Here is a 17527-nt window from a genome sequence, read left to right on the forward strand (position 1 = left end):
CAAATAACTAAGTATATTTTATGCCTAACTAAAGGGATATGTATTTGTTCAATACCAATAAACATGTTTTACAATAAAACTGTATATTTTACTAGAATTCTGCCCGCGGCTTCGCCTGAGTAGTCAAAGAGTAAATAGGCGGGCCGCGACTTATTCCATATAGCACCCTTTCCCGTGAAATCTGTTATGAAAACTATCCAATGTCCACCTCAAACTATCTCCATATCAATTTTCATTCCTTCCCTTTTTTCTTCCTTATTACACTTTAAAAGCGGGCAACGCAATAACCGTACCTCTGCCAAATTTACTATATGTGAATGTTTCTTAAAATAATAAAAGCGTGTTAAAAAAGGCAAATCTAAATGACTAAATTACTCTTTTAAAATCATGTAGTAGGTAAATATGAATAGTGAAACATACAATAACAAAAAACTATAAAACCTATCCATTATAAATTTATTTACATACTAATTATTCAATGTTCCATACAAAACCAAGTGTCAGACACCAGTTAGATTTAAGAAAAGCTACTAAGCCAGTTAACAAAGCTTTTAATAAATAATTATTAACAGAAGCACAGCACATATCACAATTTTATAGCACTATATTTTATAATGCTTGTACTTATTTATTTTTTATGTGTGATCACCCATCACAATTTGGCGCGAAACTCTTCCAATAAAAACTTCGAAATGTCATCCGCCATGTATTCCGGATTTGTCATATGCACGTCATGATAACCATCGACAATTTTAAATTTATAATTTCCATTCGGCCATGAGTTACTGTCTAACGCAAATGGCACTTTGGAATATACACCCCTGTCTACAACGTTTTTAGCAAAGACGGCGAAAATCGGCACTTTCGTATACGTCAGAAGACCTTGCAAGTTACTCGGCGAAAATGGTGTGAGAGTTGTGTTTTTCATACTTTGGTCGTATGTGAATCTGAAAGAAAGAGAGTGTAGGCATTATATTAGAGTATGTTTCAATTGCAGATTAAACTTATCGAACGAGTTATAAATTTCAAAAAAACAGGAGGAAGTTATCAATTTGACTGTGTTTTTGGATGTGGAATGGATAAACCGATTAATGATTCTTTATTTGAAAGCTGGCGACTCTCATGTGGTCCCATTTAAATTTGGTGTAGTTCTGACAATTTGTAGGCGGTTTAGCTTTGTAAAATTATTGTTTTAATTTAGTGTTGCCAGTCAAACCACAGAGATTTATTCTTGTTATAGAATTGGAATTAATATAGACATCAAGTATGATGCTGTTCGTAACTACTCCCGCCTTAATCCGGATGACCAGGAACATGGGCGAAGCTAAGTTTCGCTAGCTTAGGCTAGTAAGAAATAAACTAATAATAATACTCGTTTCAGCTAGTATCCGCTCGCATAAAAGTGAAGTCCCGCGTCCCCTATTGGGGTATGGGGCAGATGATATACATCTGTTTCACTGATCGATTTTTTTTTCATGGACAAGTAGGTGATCAGCCTTCTGTGTCCTGCCAGACCGTGACTTTCTTTTTTGTGCGTCCTCACCGGGAATCGAACCCAGGACCCCTCGGTTCTACGCTCACGCGTTAACCTCTGTACCAAGGAGGCGGTCAACCATCCGCTCGCATGGTACCTGAATAAAATGTAGCCCATGTGTTAATACAGACTATAATCTATCTCTGTACCAAATGTCATACAGACTTTTGCGCAAAAGACTAATAAACATCCATACAGTCTTACAAATAGGTTACATATTAGTAGGATTAATGTTTACCTGTATAAGCCATCTCCCGCTGGTTCTATATACCTATCCAATATGTGTTCTAGTGTCTCCTCATTCGTAATATGGTGTGCCTCCTTCAGTTTGATTTTTATCTGAAAGGTGATAAGTTACAAATTATCATTAATAATTATAAATCTGTATGTTTGTATGTAACCGACCTTTTTTAGACTCAATTTTGACCCAAAACGGACAGATGTAATTCAAATTTTGTACATAATAAGGATCGGTGACGATACAATTATTTCATGAATTTATCGTTATCTGTGATTTATCTAATTACCCTGATTGGGGTTTCCAGTATTAATTAATTTCCTTATGTGCACTATGTATAAGAGCAATTGAAACAATTAAAATTTTATAATTAAAGTGTTTTTCGTTTTTTTTTTAACTGTATTTATTACTTAAGTTATCAACGAGACTAGGTGAATTTAAAAGACGATTGTAAAAGTTTTAGGATCGAGTTAATTCCGAATAAGTTACTGTTTAAAAATGTATCTACTAAAATTAGTTATTATTATACCCTATAAACTATACTATAATCATTTACAATATGGACAAAGGGTGGTTTTCGATTGTAAGGGCCTTTTTATTATTATTTGCAAGTGAAATTTAATGATTTTGCATAAATCTTTACTGAACTGACTATTTGTTTATGTACACTTGATGTTATCCCGCGACAGCTCAAAGACATAATAAATTTTAATTTTCTATACATAATAATCCTTTTTCACTTCTTTGATTCTTTTCAACACTTAACATATAATACTAGCGGTCCACACCGGCTGCACCTGTGGTACATATATAGCCTATAGCCTTTCTTAATAGAGGGCCTATCCAACATTGAAAGAATTATTCAAATCGGACCAGTAGTTCCTGAGATTAGTGTGTTCAAACAAACAAACAAACTCTTGAACTTTATAATATTAGTATAGATGTATCTGTTACGCATCGACTTACTATAAACAGCTAGTCTAGACTCACAATTAGCTATCGGAAGGTCGTTCAGTGAAATTACCACTTTCATTTTTAAAGAATCGAAAAAAATTGATTATAAGAGGATTCGAACCCATTCGAAATTCGAAAATCGAATTTCTTTTAATCTTTCGATTTCAATTGCCTGAAGGACACCTCACCTCCATTACCAACTTATTTCGTGACAGTAACATTTAATGTTTATTGTATAGCTCGAAAACTCTGTCATACGTGTAGGCAGAGATTTCTATCGTAAAAGTGATCGTAACGATTGCGTAAGATGCAAAAACGTAAGTAACTCATTGTCAACAACACTATTCTAAAACAAACAACCACTCACATCATCCAGCTTATACTTTGGCGCAGTTTCCTTGCCAAGGACATATTTCGCATACTTGGCATCATCATAATGGTCACCGAAGAACTCTTTATACCAGCCCTCGAACTGTTGAGGTGTGATAGTGAAATACAACGGTATGGGGTCCAAGTGAACGACGCGGGTGAAACGCCCTGGATATGCTAGGTCGAAATATGCACCTAAAAGTGATAACGGACTATAATTATGGTTGCTGCATGGGTTTCAGTACGCTATGGGCATATTGTTACTAATAGACCCATGTAACTTCGTCCCTACATACTTTTTATTTATTGAAGCTCCACTCTATATAGCCTGCATTGTTAAAATATCTTTTACAAAAATTGTTTTCAATACGAGCGAATATCGACTTCTTTACGTTGCGTTCGAACAAACTTACAAACTTATAAGCATTTTGATATTAGCATAATTTATATTAAAACTAGCTGACCCGGCAAACGCTGTCCTGCCTTACTCCTATCATTTAGGGGGATGAAAAATAGATGTTGGCCGATTCTCATAGATACCGGATAAGCACAAAAAATTTCATCAAAATCGGTCAAGCCGTTTAGGAGGAGTATGGCAACGAAAACTGTGACACGAGAATTTTATATATTGTACTGATACAAGATAAGGGGCACCAGATTCAAATATAATCTATCCCTACGCCAATCGAAGTTTTACCCAGATACTATCTCTTTTTGCATGAAAGAGTGACATCTAACCACCCTCAATTTTCAATAATAAATTAGAAGGCTAGATTGCTATATATTTCTAATTAAACACTCACCCACGACAGTTCCCAACGAATGCGCTACATACATCAACTTCTCCCATTTAAAATGCTTAACGACCTTCTCTATTGCGGGCACTAAATCAAAATAAGAATACCGAATGCCCGGTGGTAATCTATCTGAATAACCGTTACCGGGCAGGTCTATAGCGACATAGAAGAAGCAGTCTGGTAACAGCTGTACCAATGGTCGGAAAGAGGTGCATGGAACTAATCTACCAGGGGCCATTAGCACTGGTGGGTCGGACGAGTTACCCCATGTTACCCCTGAAATTAAAATCACATTCATAACATGACTTGTATGTATTATACTCTGACTTTGTAAATTGAATTGTTATAGTTTTAGTTAAGTTCTATCGTCGGTATAAGTCAGAGAAAAATAAAGAGCATTTTATAACGAACTAGCTGCGCCCCGCTGTTTCACCCGCGTAAGTCCGTATGCCGTAGGATTATCGGGATAAAAAGTTGCCTATATGTTATTCCAGTTGTTCAGCTGTCTACGTACCAAATTTCATTGCAATCGGTTCAGTAGTTTTTGCGTGAAAGAGCAACAAACACACATCCACATCCTTACAAACTTTCTCATTTATAATATTAGTAGAAAGTAGAACAGTAGAATTTATATTTAACGATTAGCAACTAATATTACCTGCTATTTTTCCCCACGGCACATTTATAGTAAATGTTTTTTCAGTATTAACTAACGAAGCCATTGTTCTGAAAGGAAATGCATTTTGGTACTTGTATAAAATCATTTTATATAAAACTAAAGCGATCCCGCGATCCCGACTGAAAGCGTCTCGACGGATTACGGAACTAGCTGTAAACCGCGGCGTCACTCGCGTGATACCCGGGTAAAAAGTAGCCTATAGTAGACAAACTGTTCTCACGTGAAAGAGTAACAAACATCCATACATCCATACTTACAAACTTTCGCGTTATAATACTAGAAGAAAGTTAAATAGGTACTCAAATTCCTGAAATCAGTCCGACAATGTTTGATCCATATGTAAAAACTAGGGTAGAAATTCCTCCACCTCCAAGATATGACACTTCTCGAATCAACTTGACTAACAAGCGGAAAAGTTTTGCGACAGTTTTATTTATTCTTTACTAGCTGCGCCCCGCGGTTTCACCCGCGTAAGTCCGTTTCCCGTAGGAATATCGGAATAAAAAGTTGCCTATATGTTATTCCAGTTATCCAGCTGTCTACGTACCAAATTTCATTGCAATTGGTTCAGTAGTTTTTACGTGAAAGAGTAACAAACATCCATACATCCATACTTACAAACTTTCGCATTTATAATATTAATAGGATTAGCTTGCCGCCCGCGGCTTCACCCGCGCGGAATTCGCTTATATCGCTTTCATCCCTTATTTCAACCCCTTCTACCCCATTTTTTCGCGATAAAACGTATCCTATGTTCTTTCCCGTGTTCAGTTCTATCTTCATACCAAATTTCATCAAAATCGGTTTAGTGGTTTAGGCGTGAAAGTGTAACATACAGACAGTTACTTTTGTATTTATAATATTAGAAGGGATGTCGAATAAATTTCACATGCGTGATTCAAATAATATAACGCTACACTTCACGCTAAAAATAATGAACGGATGTGAATATTTTGTGTACCTTTGTACCATTGTTTAAATTTGTTATCTAAAGCATAGACATTTCAATGATATTTACTTTTAATCTAAGGAACAAGTTGTACAAAGTGCAGGCTAAAATTAAGTCCAAACTCCAAAGGTTTGTATGAATGTTAATTTGTTAATCTTTATGCAGAATGTAACGTAAGAAATATACAACATAATACATAGTATTTCCTTGTGTTTGATTATACGCGAGTATTATACATTTAGAAATTAAAAACTTTTTAACGGATTTTAAACGGGGACTCTCCCCGTGACCACGCTCGCTGAAAAGTGTTCGAAACGTCGGGTTAATAATATAATGAATAAATCGCGTTTAAAATCCGTTAAAAAGTTTTTAATTTCTAAACATAATACATTCTTGTGAATAATACATTAATTAATGATTTATACCTACTAGCCAATACATATTATAATGTTATCTGTGGCAATAGTATTTCTATTTAAGTAATATATCTGTAGAGTATATATAAATATTCTGGCCATGGTAAAAAAGGGTCTTCAAACAATTATCACAATCAAATAAGAAAAAAGTTTTTCTGTTTATGTTAAGGCAAAGACTACTGAACGGATTTTATGTGATATATAAGCGTATGTATTTATTAACATACTAGCTTTTGTTCGCGACTTTACACGCGTTAAAATCGGAGTAAAACCCCTCCCTCCATCTCTTTTCCATGCATATAAACCTTCCTCTTGAAACACTATCTAAAAAAACCCCATCAAAATCTGTTGTGCATTTCTCTAGATATAAGCATGCATACATACAGACGCGGGAAGCGACATTTCTTTATCTATGTAGTGATAAATATATATTGCACTAGCGGTCCGTACCCAGCTTCGCCCGTGGTACATGTATAGCCTATAGCCTTCCTCATTAAATGGGCTATCAATACATATTTTTTCTAATCGGTCCAGTAGTTCCTGAGATTAGTACTTTCAAACAAACTAACAAACTCTGCAGCTTTATAATATTAGAATAGATAATAAAACAGTAACCAGACAAATTAATTTCATTGAACACTATTCAAACGTTCAGTATTAGGTACACATTATATCAATATTATTATAACCAAATTTACAATGAGGACAAGCATTCGACAAGAGATAACATGATAAATAATTACATATAGAACACTCACATTTTTTTACACCACAACACACTATTTAACCTCATAATATCATATTTTGAAACACTTATTTCTAACGTTCTGTTGTCTTTGAGAAAGTCGTTTTAATTATAACCTAGACATTAATATGTCTTATTGTATAAAGCTAGATAATGTTTTACGTGTTTACGATGTCTCAAGATAATACAACTGAACAGATATGTTATCGTATTAACGTAAAAACAGATTTTAATGTGGTAGTCGAGCATCGGGTACGCCGTACGGTACCACACTCCACAGATGATCGTAATAGTAGCATGAGAATTGAAAATGTTATTGTCTTTTGTAGTGGGGAAATCGGAGCCCCACCTCCACCGCTAGGTAACAACCAGTATATAAGTGTATAATCTATGGTAACAACTTTGTCATCCTCATTAAGTATAATATTTAATTATAGTATTTCGTTAATTCTCTGTTAAATATATAGTTACACATCGCATTTTATTTAAGTATTCGAATTCCGTTTTTTCTCTTTCATTAAAAAAATATGTTTCCTCTGTGTTAACTGTATAAAAATTTAAAACTAGATTAAATTATCTAGTTCACTGGCAAATTCATATATATAAATTAAATTCATTCACACACACACATCTAAGATAGAATAATGCTTGAATTATGCTGTATGTCCGTGTTATATGTTAAATATAGTTAATAGTGTCGGTTTGAATGTAATCAATAGTCGCGTAATTAGAATTAATATGAATAATAACTATTTCAAGTACAAGGAAACAGGAAAAAAATATATATATACGAAACCGAAAATGCGCGGGTATTACGTTTCAATTCACGAAGTGTAATGTAAACGTCCATTACAATTTAAATTATAAGATTACCCACTCCAAAATATAAGGATGGTTCCTATAATCTGATAGCACTTTCAATTACTATTACAGTTAGATAAATACTTTTCCGAGTATAATTACCAAACAAAAATTTTACTATATAAAAATGCTATCACAATAAACTTAAACAAGTTTACAAATAAACATTTGTTAAAGTGACGTCTAAACCTTAACAATAAATGTTTCATATTTTTATTATACTGATTAATTAATGCTCTTATTCTTAATTCAAACATAATTTTACACGTAAACCTAATACAAACAGAATAATTATCAACTCACCAAAATGATGGCACACAACTACAAGCCGTAGTAGTAGTACTCTTTGACTACAAGATAATTAACATACTAGGTATATGACATAAGAGAAAATATTTAAATCAGTATAGGTATGACAAAATCACATCATCGATTTTAAATATGCTTACCAACATAGGTTATACCTACACTTATATACTTACTAGTACTTTATAAGCTCTTATTATCGAGAAATGATAAGTTAACATCAAAACATTTTTACCTCATGATAACAAATACCTACAATGAACGAAGTCCAAACAGCGTTTTCACTAATTTAAAGTGAAAACAACAATCAAAAACTTTTTACTTCAATATATATTTTTAAACGTCACTTTTCAGACTACAGTTTAGTAATCATTGCAAAGGTCAATTGTCAACACCATTCAATATTGCAGGACGAAGGTTTATGCAGTTAAAGCTAAATATAAAATTATTTAAAATTTTGATTATTCCTTAGAATATTTGGATATTTTTAGGTAATACAATCGTATAAGTTCGAAGTTCGTTATATTTTATCATATAGTTGGAATTATTAGTGTAATAAAGTGTTTCAATTAGGTATTGCATTGGTATTGATCGATTGGGAAGGATATTATATTGGGCGTCTCCAGTAAGCGATGGCGTTCATAGAAAAGGAATGGTTTATTGAGGCTCCATGGGGCAAGATTTGCAGTAAGTACTTATTAACTAGTAAGTTATTAGACTTGTTGCTTACAATAAAGTTTTAACTTACCGTTTTTGCTGCTTCAATGCGAATCCAAAATTTCGTCCATTTACCATTATTGAAATATGAAATCCATATTAATTTTTCTGTGTTATCTACACTTCTAGTTTCTACACTAATTTTATAAAGAGGAAAATCTCGAGTTTTTATACTGTAGTATGTTTTTACATTTTCAAGCAAAAACCATTGGACAAATTTCAAAAACTCATTCACTATTAGAAAGCTTCCCTGAGTGACATAGGCTATATATACCTAGGGTGAAGTCAGGGTGAAAAACTAGTTTAAATGAAAGAAGGGTTCTTTAAGTGTAAACTTTTACAAATATTACCTGCCTATAAACTTGCTATATAATTACTGATTTTCTTTAACCTTGCGAACTTATGTATATTATAAAGTAGAATAGAGAGGTGCTTTAGGAGTATTTGCAAAGCCTCTGCCTAAATTGCCAAACTTTAATTTTTTTTAAATTAATGTGTGTAAAATAATATTGTAATGGTGTATAACACTGTATGTTACTTGTGTGTGTGGGCCTCACAAGATTTACCATTGCAGTATATATTTAACTAGTGGTCCACACTGGCTCGGCCCATGGTACTTATATAGCCTATAGCCTTCCTCAATAAATGGGTTATCTAACACTGAAATAATTTTTCAAATCGTGCCAGTAGCTTCTGAGATTTGTGCGTTCAAACAAACAGACTCTTCAGCTTTATAATATTTATATAAATGATATTTTACATGTATACAGTAACACCAACTTACACACAAGAGTTGTTAATGGACATAGTTACGATAGAAGAATAGAAATAAAATTGAAATGCCTGGGTCACAGTCTCTAGTTATACATTTTAACTACAGAATTCCTCATTGTAAATTTCTTTGTTTCTGTTAAATCTATTATCAATGACTCCATTGATATCTTAAACGTACAGACACTGGCATATTCATTCCCTTATATGTATTTAGAACTAAATAATGATTAAAAATATATTGCTCAGCGAACTACCATAATTTTAACACAATACAATAGAATATCAATAACTGGAATATCAAGGGAAATATAATAAAATTGAAACAGTGAGTTTTCCATTAAACAAAGTTTATGCATTATAACATTATAATTAAACAAAGTTTTCTTAGTACATTTATTAAAACAAATTAGGTACCTACATACATATGAGTTAAGTATTAGGAACTTACATGAAATTCAAATTAGGTTGATTTTTATTTGCTTGATCTGAGAATCCGAAGTGAGAAGTTATTATCTACACTTATCTATACTAATATTATAAAGCTGAAGAGTTTGTTTGTTTGTTTGAACGCACTCATCTGAGGAACTACTGGTCCGATTTGTTTGTTGAAATTCTTTCAGTGTTAGATAGCCCATTTATTGATGAAGGCTATAGACTATATATGTACAACGGGCAAAGCCAGGGCGAACCGCCTGTATATAACAAACTGCAGCTTAACAAGCTTACTTTTACAAGAGTCTGGTTATAGAGTATTAAAGAGTACTATTAAACCCTCGTAGGGAAATTGTGTACTGTTTGAGTTTCATATGTAGCCTATGTGCTTATTCATAGTATATATTATCTCTGTACCAAAATGCATACAGATTCAATGAGCTGCTTTTGCATTAAAGAGTAACAAATATCCTTACATTCTTACAAACCCGAATGTTTATAATAATTATAATATTGATAAGATGATCCGAAGATTGCATTATTTTATCAATGGTAATATATAAAAATTTCGAACAGGAAAAGATGTAAATAAATAATACGATAATTTTGTCGTTTATGTGAGCAATCAGTGTAAGAGATATTTAGAGAAAATGTTAAAAAAATAAATTTTGTAGATAAGACTCCGCCTGAATGCGAATACTTAGAAGTTGTTGTTTTTCCTTCCTCTTTGATCCGAATTCCCCCTTTAAATCCCATTTTAAAATTATTTACACTGTTTCGTTGATTTTTTCCTATTTTATTATAATACATCAGAATATTGGATGTATATATAATTGGATGTATGGATGTAATATTGGATGTTTATATATTGCATAGTCAAAGCGAAAAGCGTTCCTTGAACTATTGTTTATTTCTCAGTCGTGGCGTGGGGTAACTGTCTGGACCCGCCAGTTCTCGTGTGCCACGGCATCATAGATTCGGCGGCGTCCTTCAGGCCTCTGGTGAAGTTGCTGCCTAAGAACTTTTATTACATAGGTATGTATACTGTTCTGCTTAGTCTAAGGTCTGGGACTGGGTTCCTAGGACTTCTTATTGTCTCGATGTTTCATAATAAAAGATACAAATGGAAATATTGCATCTTGGGCAGTCCTCAAATGGAATGCTAGTTTTTCCGTAAGGAAGGAAATAACCTATGTAGTGTAAAAACAAATAGATAGACCGATAAATGCGACCAACGATGTTTTTACAAAAAAATCGATCACGAGGCGGTATTCGAACCCGAGTCTTTTGCCAAACCGTAGCAACGCCAAGCCTCTCGGCCACACGGTAATTGAATTTATTCTACTCTTTCGGTTTCATGTGCCTAAGGGGCACGCCACGCCATCTATTGAGATGATTAAGAACCATCTTGACCAATATGAAACATGATTTCTATGATTACAATATTGTATCGATGGAACGCGGCCTTTGTTGACTAAATTTTTAGTTTTAAATTTAAATACTAAATATTACTAGGCAGGTAGGTTGTAACTACTACAGACACACACTGGGGTCTTTGCAGTTCACACAGGGGAACTGCTCTTTTTTAATTTATTATTCCAAAAAAAAAAGAAATGCTTTAAAATGGAAAATTTTTAAATAAGTATCCCGCCTCGTGATCAAATCTGTTCTATTCTTTTAAAAATTCTCATAATGTAACGTATTTCTCTTAGCCGTGGAACTCCCCGGCAACGGTAGATCCGACGCGTTCCCGCGCGGTGTCGTGCTGTCGTCGCACGACTTCGTGTACGCGCTGCACGTGGTCGTCCGCCATTTTAGGTGGGACAACTTCGCGCTGCTGACGCACTCGTTCGGCGCCGCTATTGGTGAGTTAAATAAAAAAAAATTAAAGTTTTATGTATTTTATTTTTATTTATTAAGAATATTTGTGCTTTAATGTTAAACAAATAAATCATCTATATATATAAAAAAAGAGAGTGGCGTTAGTTATACTATTTATAACTCATGAACGCATTAATCGATTTGGCTTAAAATTTGTGTAGAGGTAGCTTAGAACCAGGAGACGGACATGGGACATAGTTTTAATCCCGGAAATCCCACGGGAACGAGAGCATGCGAGAAAAGTCCCAGGTCTAACTTGCGTGCGACTACTCGGGCAAAGCCACGGGCGGAAAAGTAGTAATTAAATAAAAAGAAAGTATATTAATTAGGCACCACTAACAACAATCTTTACTTATAATAAGAAGGTGTACTTTTAGACCAGATGTGGCTAAAAAGGGCAACTACTCAGCTTGTGCTATATGTATGCATTACATTTTTTCTGCATTTTTTAACCGACTTCAAAAGGGGAGGAGATTCTTTTTTCCTATTTGTAACTTCAGAACTATCGACTGGGTGACGCTATATATAGCTTTTTTTTTTTTTTCAAAATTTCTCAGCTATATATAGTTGTTAATAAAATAGTGTAATATATTTTTAATGTTTTTGTTGAAAATTGTTAACAAATTCAGTTTTCAAAAACATTACTTTTTTGCTCTTTTCTACAGTAATAGTATAGTCTACATTTTTATATTTATTCTTTTTTTTTTAATTTTTCATTTATTAAATGAATACCATATCCCATTTTTCAGGGAGATTCTACAATCTCTGCTATCCGGGTAAAGTCACTAAGGTGATAGACATCGAACCCATCGCCCGGAAAATTCCCGTTCCACCCGAAGAGTTTAAGAAATGGTAAGAGTCAGAGTCATTGACCGCCTTATATTTTATATTTGAAGTAAAGTCCTATTAGGTACACCGCTTATAACTCAAGAACGACTGAACGAATTTTGATGATTGTTCATTTGTCTAATTTGCCTCTTCTTGGATTCGAACAATTGCTTAAAAGATTTTGAAAACCCCGCAAAAAATATTTGCCCTATACAGGATCAACGTTCTGTCTCTTTCACTTGCACGTATATTAATTTAGCCGTCTCCCTCAGGTTCAAGGCGAACTACGTGGATTATTTTGAAAACTACGAGTACTACAATATGACAAAGCAGCAGATGAAGAAATTCCCCAAAGAGGAGGTAAATATGGTTTAATATTTAGTTTTATAGCATTGTAATATATAAGTCGAAGGAAGGAAGGACCGACTGACTGATTGACTGAAATAATGATCCATCAATGCACAGTCCAAACCACTGAACGGATCGGATTGAAATTTAGCATACCGATAGATGTTATGACGTAGGCATCAGCTGAGAAAGAATTTTGATAAATTCTACCTCCAAGGGGATAAAAAGTTTGAACCATCAAAATTTATTAGAACCGCGCGGGCGAAGCTGCGGGCTACAGCTAGTGCTTTATAAGTGGGAAATTTGTAAAGAATCGAATAAAAAAATTGGTCACATAACAAAGGCCGCTTTCCATCAATACAATAGTCAATATAGTAATCATTGAAATCATGTTTCATATTGTTCGAGATGGTTCTTAATCATCTCAATAGATGGCGTGGGGTGCCCCTTAGGCACATGAAACTGAAAGAGTAGAAAAAATTCTATTACTGTGGCGGGATCACGGGCGACCGAGAGACTGGGCGTTGCTAAGGTTTGGCAAAATGACGCGGGTTCGAATCCCGCCTTCTGATTAAATTTTTTTCTATTCTCTATAAATTTCTCAGGAGGTAAATATGTTTTAACCGAATGCAAAGATGTCTATTTTGTGGTACTCATTCACGCGGAAACAGCTTATCTGTTTGATATTTGGTAGAGATATAGATTATTGTTCGGATTAGCACATAGGATACATTTATCCGGGTACCAAGCTAGTTAAACTTGTATAATTATATTGTTATCTGTTATTGAAGTGAAACTTCTTTAGAATCGTTGTGATTTCAAACCTGATGCAACGGAAAAAACGACAGGTAAGAGACACAAATACAAAAATGTGTAGAATGAAGCCGGCAAAGAATGAGACAGAAATATACACACTATTTTATAGTTTTATATTATTTAGATTTACTGAAGTTTCACTTTAGCGCGCTTTTATTAGCTTCATCTGTATATTTGTATGTAACCGACACCTTTGGACTCGATTTTCGAATCAACTTTAAACTTATGGATATTTAATTCTTTATATACTTGTCAAGGATCGGTAACAATGCAATAATTTCAACATCCATACATACATACATTCATCCATACTTAAAAAACTTTCGCGTTTATATAATACTAGCTGCGCCCCGCGGTTTCACCCGCGTAAGTCCATAATCCATATCCCGTAGGAATATCGGGATAAAAAGTTGCCTATACGTTATTCTAGTTGTCGAGCTGTCTACGTACCAAATTTTATTGTAATCGGTTCAGTAGTTTTTGCGTGAAAGAGCAACAAACACACAAACACATCCTTACAAACTTTCGCATTTATAATATTAGTAGGATATAAGTTATTATATTAGTAGGATAGGATAGGATTAGTGGGTGGAGTAAGATAAGTGGGATTATGTTGTTTTCTCTATAATTTCAGGCGATTAAAAAGTTGATGAAAAGTCGTTCGCTAACTAGACAGTGCGCTGAAGCTACCCTCGAGAGGATGACAGAACCGGCTGGGAATGGATATCTTAGGTATAATATCTTATAGTTATACTAACTTAAAAAAAAAGAAAAAGAAAAAGATAAATTATAAACAAGAAAAAAAGAAGTTGCACGCCCCGGCTCCGCCAGGATTGTCATTAATCATAATTAGAAGATACCTGTTCACTCTACTTTTGAAGATCCCCAGATTATATCCGTCAGGGAACACAGACTCAGGAAGCATAATATAGACTATGCGTTATCTTTTGAGTTCAGGACCAAACTGCACTTGGTGTGCAGATTTGATTAAAATGGCTTGATTTGTTTCTCCCTAAGCAATCCGTCTCGTCCACCTCCGTATCCTCCATCGCGGACAAACAACGTGACACGTAATTTATATATCCCTTATACTCTGTATATATTTCACTGGCTGACCCGCTGGAATATTTTTCGACACATTTTTCCTTATTTTTTTCTTTTATACATTCCCTGGACTGGAATCGTCACAGCCATTCATTCACAAATTTTAGCGTGACAACGAACATCTTTTGTAGATATTTAAAAATAAATGACTTCTTTTATTAACACTTTTTTCGAGAGGTTCGACATCGGCCCATTAGCTCAGTTGGTTAGAGCGTCGTGCTAATAACGCGAAGGTCGCGGGTTCGATCCCCTCATGGGCCATAACAGCTTTTTTATTATTATTTATTTTTTAGTTTTATAAATATTTATTTTAAATAGCATTCAATTTCATAGTTATTTTTTTAATTGATAATTACTACATCATAAAAGTAATTTTACGATTTAAACAATTTCTCTCACACTATTCAATATGAATTGCTTTTCTCACAGATATACCTACGACCAGCGCATGAAGCTCGTCTCCAGCCCGCCGCTGAGCCCGGAGCACATAAAAAAGCTGTACACTAGCATCACCACCCCGACTCTGTCCATAATGGCCAAAGACACGGTCGGCAAGGGAGGCTACAAGCAAATGCCCTTCATGCTGGACGAGATGGCTTACCCCAACGGTAACTACAGGGTGAGATACGTGAAGGGTGGCCACGATGTGCATTTCAATGACCCTGGGGTGGTCGCGCCCTTTGTCACCCAGTTCTTGCTTTATGGTCTGGAGGGGTTGGGGGGGAAGGCTAAGCTGTAAAGTGCTGCCTAATTCGATCTAGAAATGGGTATTTACCCCGTCTTTACCCCCTCCCTATTTACAATTCTGTTATAGTCCCCGTTCATTCGAATTGCACTATTCTACGGTTGTATAATTTCTTCTATGTTAAACCAATTTGTAATAAGGATGTATAAGTTCACTGTCTATTTTGTAAAATTGTCATCCCCCCTTAAATCCTCGATTTTTTTGTCCAATTAACACGGGTACTTATAAACTGATGTCTATTATATGAAGTTATATGTGGTATTGTGTATGTTCCATTTTTAATTATATCAATGTGTAGATGTAATAGAAATGTCTTGCCAAGGATATAATTTTCTGTCGTAATTTAAGAGCAGAAGTAGGAACCATAGTCAACTAACTTAAAAATTTTCGGTAAGCATTTTTGGATGAAATAAACTGTGCTTAGTTGGGTTTAGATTATTTATTTGCAATATGGTTCCGCTATCTTTAACTTAAACTTATATAAGAGGCATTTATTGGACTTTAGCATATAGAAGTATGTATGTCTATTCTGTTTATTATATACAGGATGGGTTTTTTTTTTGGGTCAGTTTGTAAAAATTAATTATTAAGTTAGAATTATTCATATATTTGTTTTAATATTTGAAGATAATTTTGGCAAACTGACAAATAAATATCAGAAAGAATAAAGACAAGAAAGCAGGTTACAGTAAAAACCCATACTGTATATTCTTTATAAATTTATTTGTTGAATGGTCAGCAGATTTGTAAAATGTCGAAATAAATAAATGATAAATATTATCAACCTTATATAACAAAAAACATACGTAAGTGTCACAACTCCAACTCGTGCTTGAGGGAAGCAAATTTAAAAGTTTCCTTTGCTGTAGTCACACAAGTTTATATAAAAAATACACTAGATTGTGTTCTAATTATTATTATTTTATTTGATGAAATTTAATTACATAACATAACATGATGCTGACCATCTAAGATTTTTCTTTTAATGTTTTTTTTTTTATGTTGGACAAGGGTGAAAAGGACACGGGTAGTTTTTATTATGATTTCTGCTTTAACCGAGACCAGTTTAAATATTGACGTTAAATAAACAACTAAACTCACAAACTCACAAAAAAAATGTCCGAAACAAAAGTCTGCGTACGCGTGTAGTAGGCAGAGTATTCTAATGACGGATACAAGAGACTTTGAATGTTACTGCTACGATATAAGGTGTTAATTTCAACGAATGTTTTATACAAAGCCACTCGGACATTTCTTGTGATCTTATAATAGGCGGATGTGAGTAGTTGTTTATGCAAGTCACTGTTTAATTTAAATCTAGTATTTGCTATGTTTAAGTAGATTTAATTAATTATTATTTGTTTTATGTAATGACTTTTGTTAAATATAAAGAGTTTTATCGCGTTTTGTAAGTGTGGAATTTAATTCCATACGACCAAAATTCAGGTTATTTGTTTTTCTTTTTTATGTTTGTTGTAAATTGGTTTTTATGCATTTGTTATATGATAAGGTATGTGATGCGGTGTGCAGGGTTGTATTTTTTATATTTTTAAATATAAGATTTTTTATGATTTGTTTATTTTTTGTCTGTTAGTGATTAAGATCTGGATGTATAGGTTAAGTGCCAATATAATCGATATGTTTAAAACATAGATGTAAACATGGGAGTCGATCTGGCTTCTCTATCTATCTGGCGTATAGTGTTGCCAACTTCGCGAACATTGCTACGCAAAATGTTACTACCATGCTGTTCACTTTTTTTTTTGTTGGTATTTACTATTTTATTTAGATTATCACTGTACCTTCTGTACTATCCGACTATACAACAAGGAAGCTCTAAATAGCAGTAATTTATAAAAACAATGGATGTGTTGTCGAAAAGGAAATGTCGCTATAAAGAGAAATAAAAAAAAAGGTGTGTGTGCGATTCACGCACGATAGAAGTGAAACTTCAGTAAATCGACAAAAGAACGAGATGAATAAAATATAAAATAGTATGTATGTATATTTCTGTCTCATTCTTTCCCGGCTTCA

At 33.9% G+C, this 17527-nt stretch overlaps 2 protein-coding genes and 1 non-coding gene across 6 annotated transcripts; 2 read left to right on the plus strand and 1 right to left on the minus strand.

Moving 5' to 3' along the window:
- Positions 1 to 448: 448 nt before the first annotated feature.
- Positions 449 to 8197, minus strand: LOC119839355 (serine hydrolase-like protein). 3 transcript variants are annotated; one of them, XM_038365615.1, is made up of 6 exons: positions 8084 to 8197; positions 4551 to 4618; positions 3899 to 4168; positions 3094 to 3290; positions 1773 to 1873; positions 449 to 947 (listed from the first exon to the last, which is right to left on the minus strand). In XM_038365615.1, the coding sequence occupies exons 1-6, from the start codon at positions 8086 to 8088 to the stop codon at positions 653 to 655; spliced, it is 936 nt and encodes a 311-aa protein (XP_038221543.1). In that variant the 5' UTR covers positions 8089 to 8197; the 3' UTR covers positions 449 to 652. The 3 variants fall into 3 exon arrangements, with proteins under 3 accessions (XP_038221543.1, XP_038221544.1, XP_038221542.1); XM_038365616.1 differs by lacking the exon at positions 8084 to 8197 and adding an exon at positions 7846 to 7889; XM_038365614.1 differs by lacking the exon at positions 8084 to 8197 and adding an exon at positions 6695 to 6994.
- A 19-nt stretch (positions 8198 to 8216) lies between these two features.
- Positions 8217 to 16323, plus strand: LOC119839356 (serine hydrolase-like protein 2). 2 transcript variants are annotated; one of them, XM_038365618.1, is made up of 8 exons: positions 8217 to 8339; positions 8422 to 8535; positions 10690 to 10806; positions 11484 to 11636; positions 12402 to 12504; positions 12753 to 12840; positions 14279 to 14376; positions 15178 to 16323. In XM_038365618.1, exons 2-8 carry the CDS (start codon positions 8481 to 8483, stop codon positions 15485 to 15487), a joined length of 924 nt encoding a protein of 307 aa, XP_038221546.1. In that variant the 5' UTR covers positions 8217 to 8339; positions 8422 to 8480; the 3' UTR covers positions 15488 to 16323. The 2 variants fall into 2 exon arrangements, with proteins under 2 accessions (XP_038221546.1, XP_038221547.1); XM_038365619.1 differs by having other exon boundaries at positions 8264 to 8535.
- Trnai-aau lies at positions 14936 to 15009 on the plus strand. The gene has a single exon. It is a non-coding gene; the product is annotated as a tRNA-Ile (tRNA).
- Positions 16324 to 17527: the final 1204 nt, after the last annotated feature.

Source organism: Zerene cesonia, unplaced genomic scaffold (assembly GCF_012273895.1).
Source record: "Zerene cesonia ecotype Mississippi unplaced genomic scaffold, Zerene_cesonia_1.1 Zces_u012, whole genome shotgun sequence".
NCBI lineage: Eukaryota > Metazoa > Arthropoda > Insecta > Lepidoptera > Pieridae > Zerene > Zerene cesonia.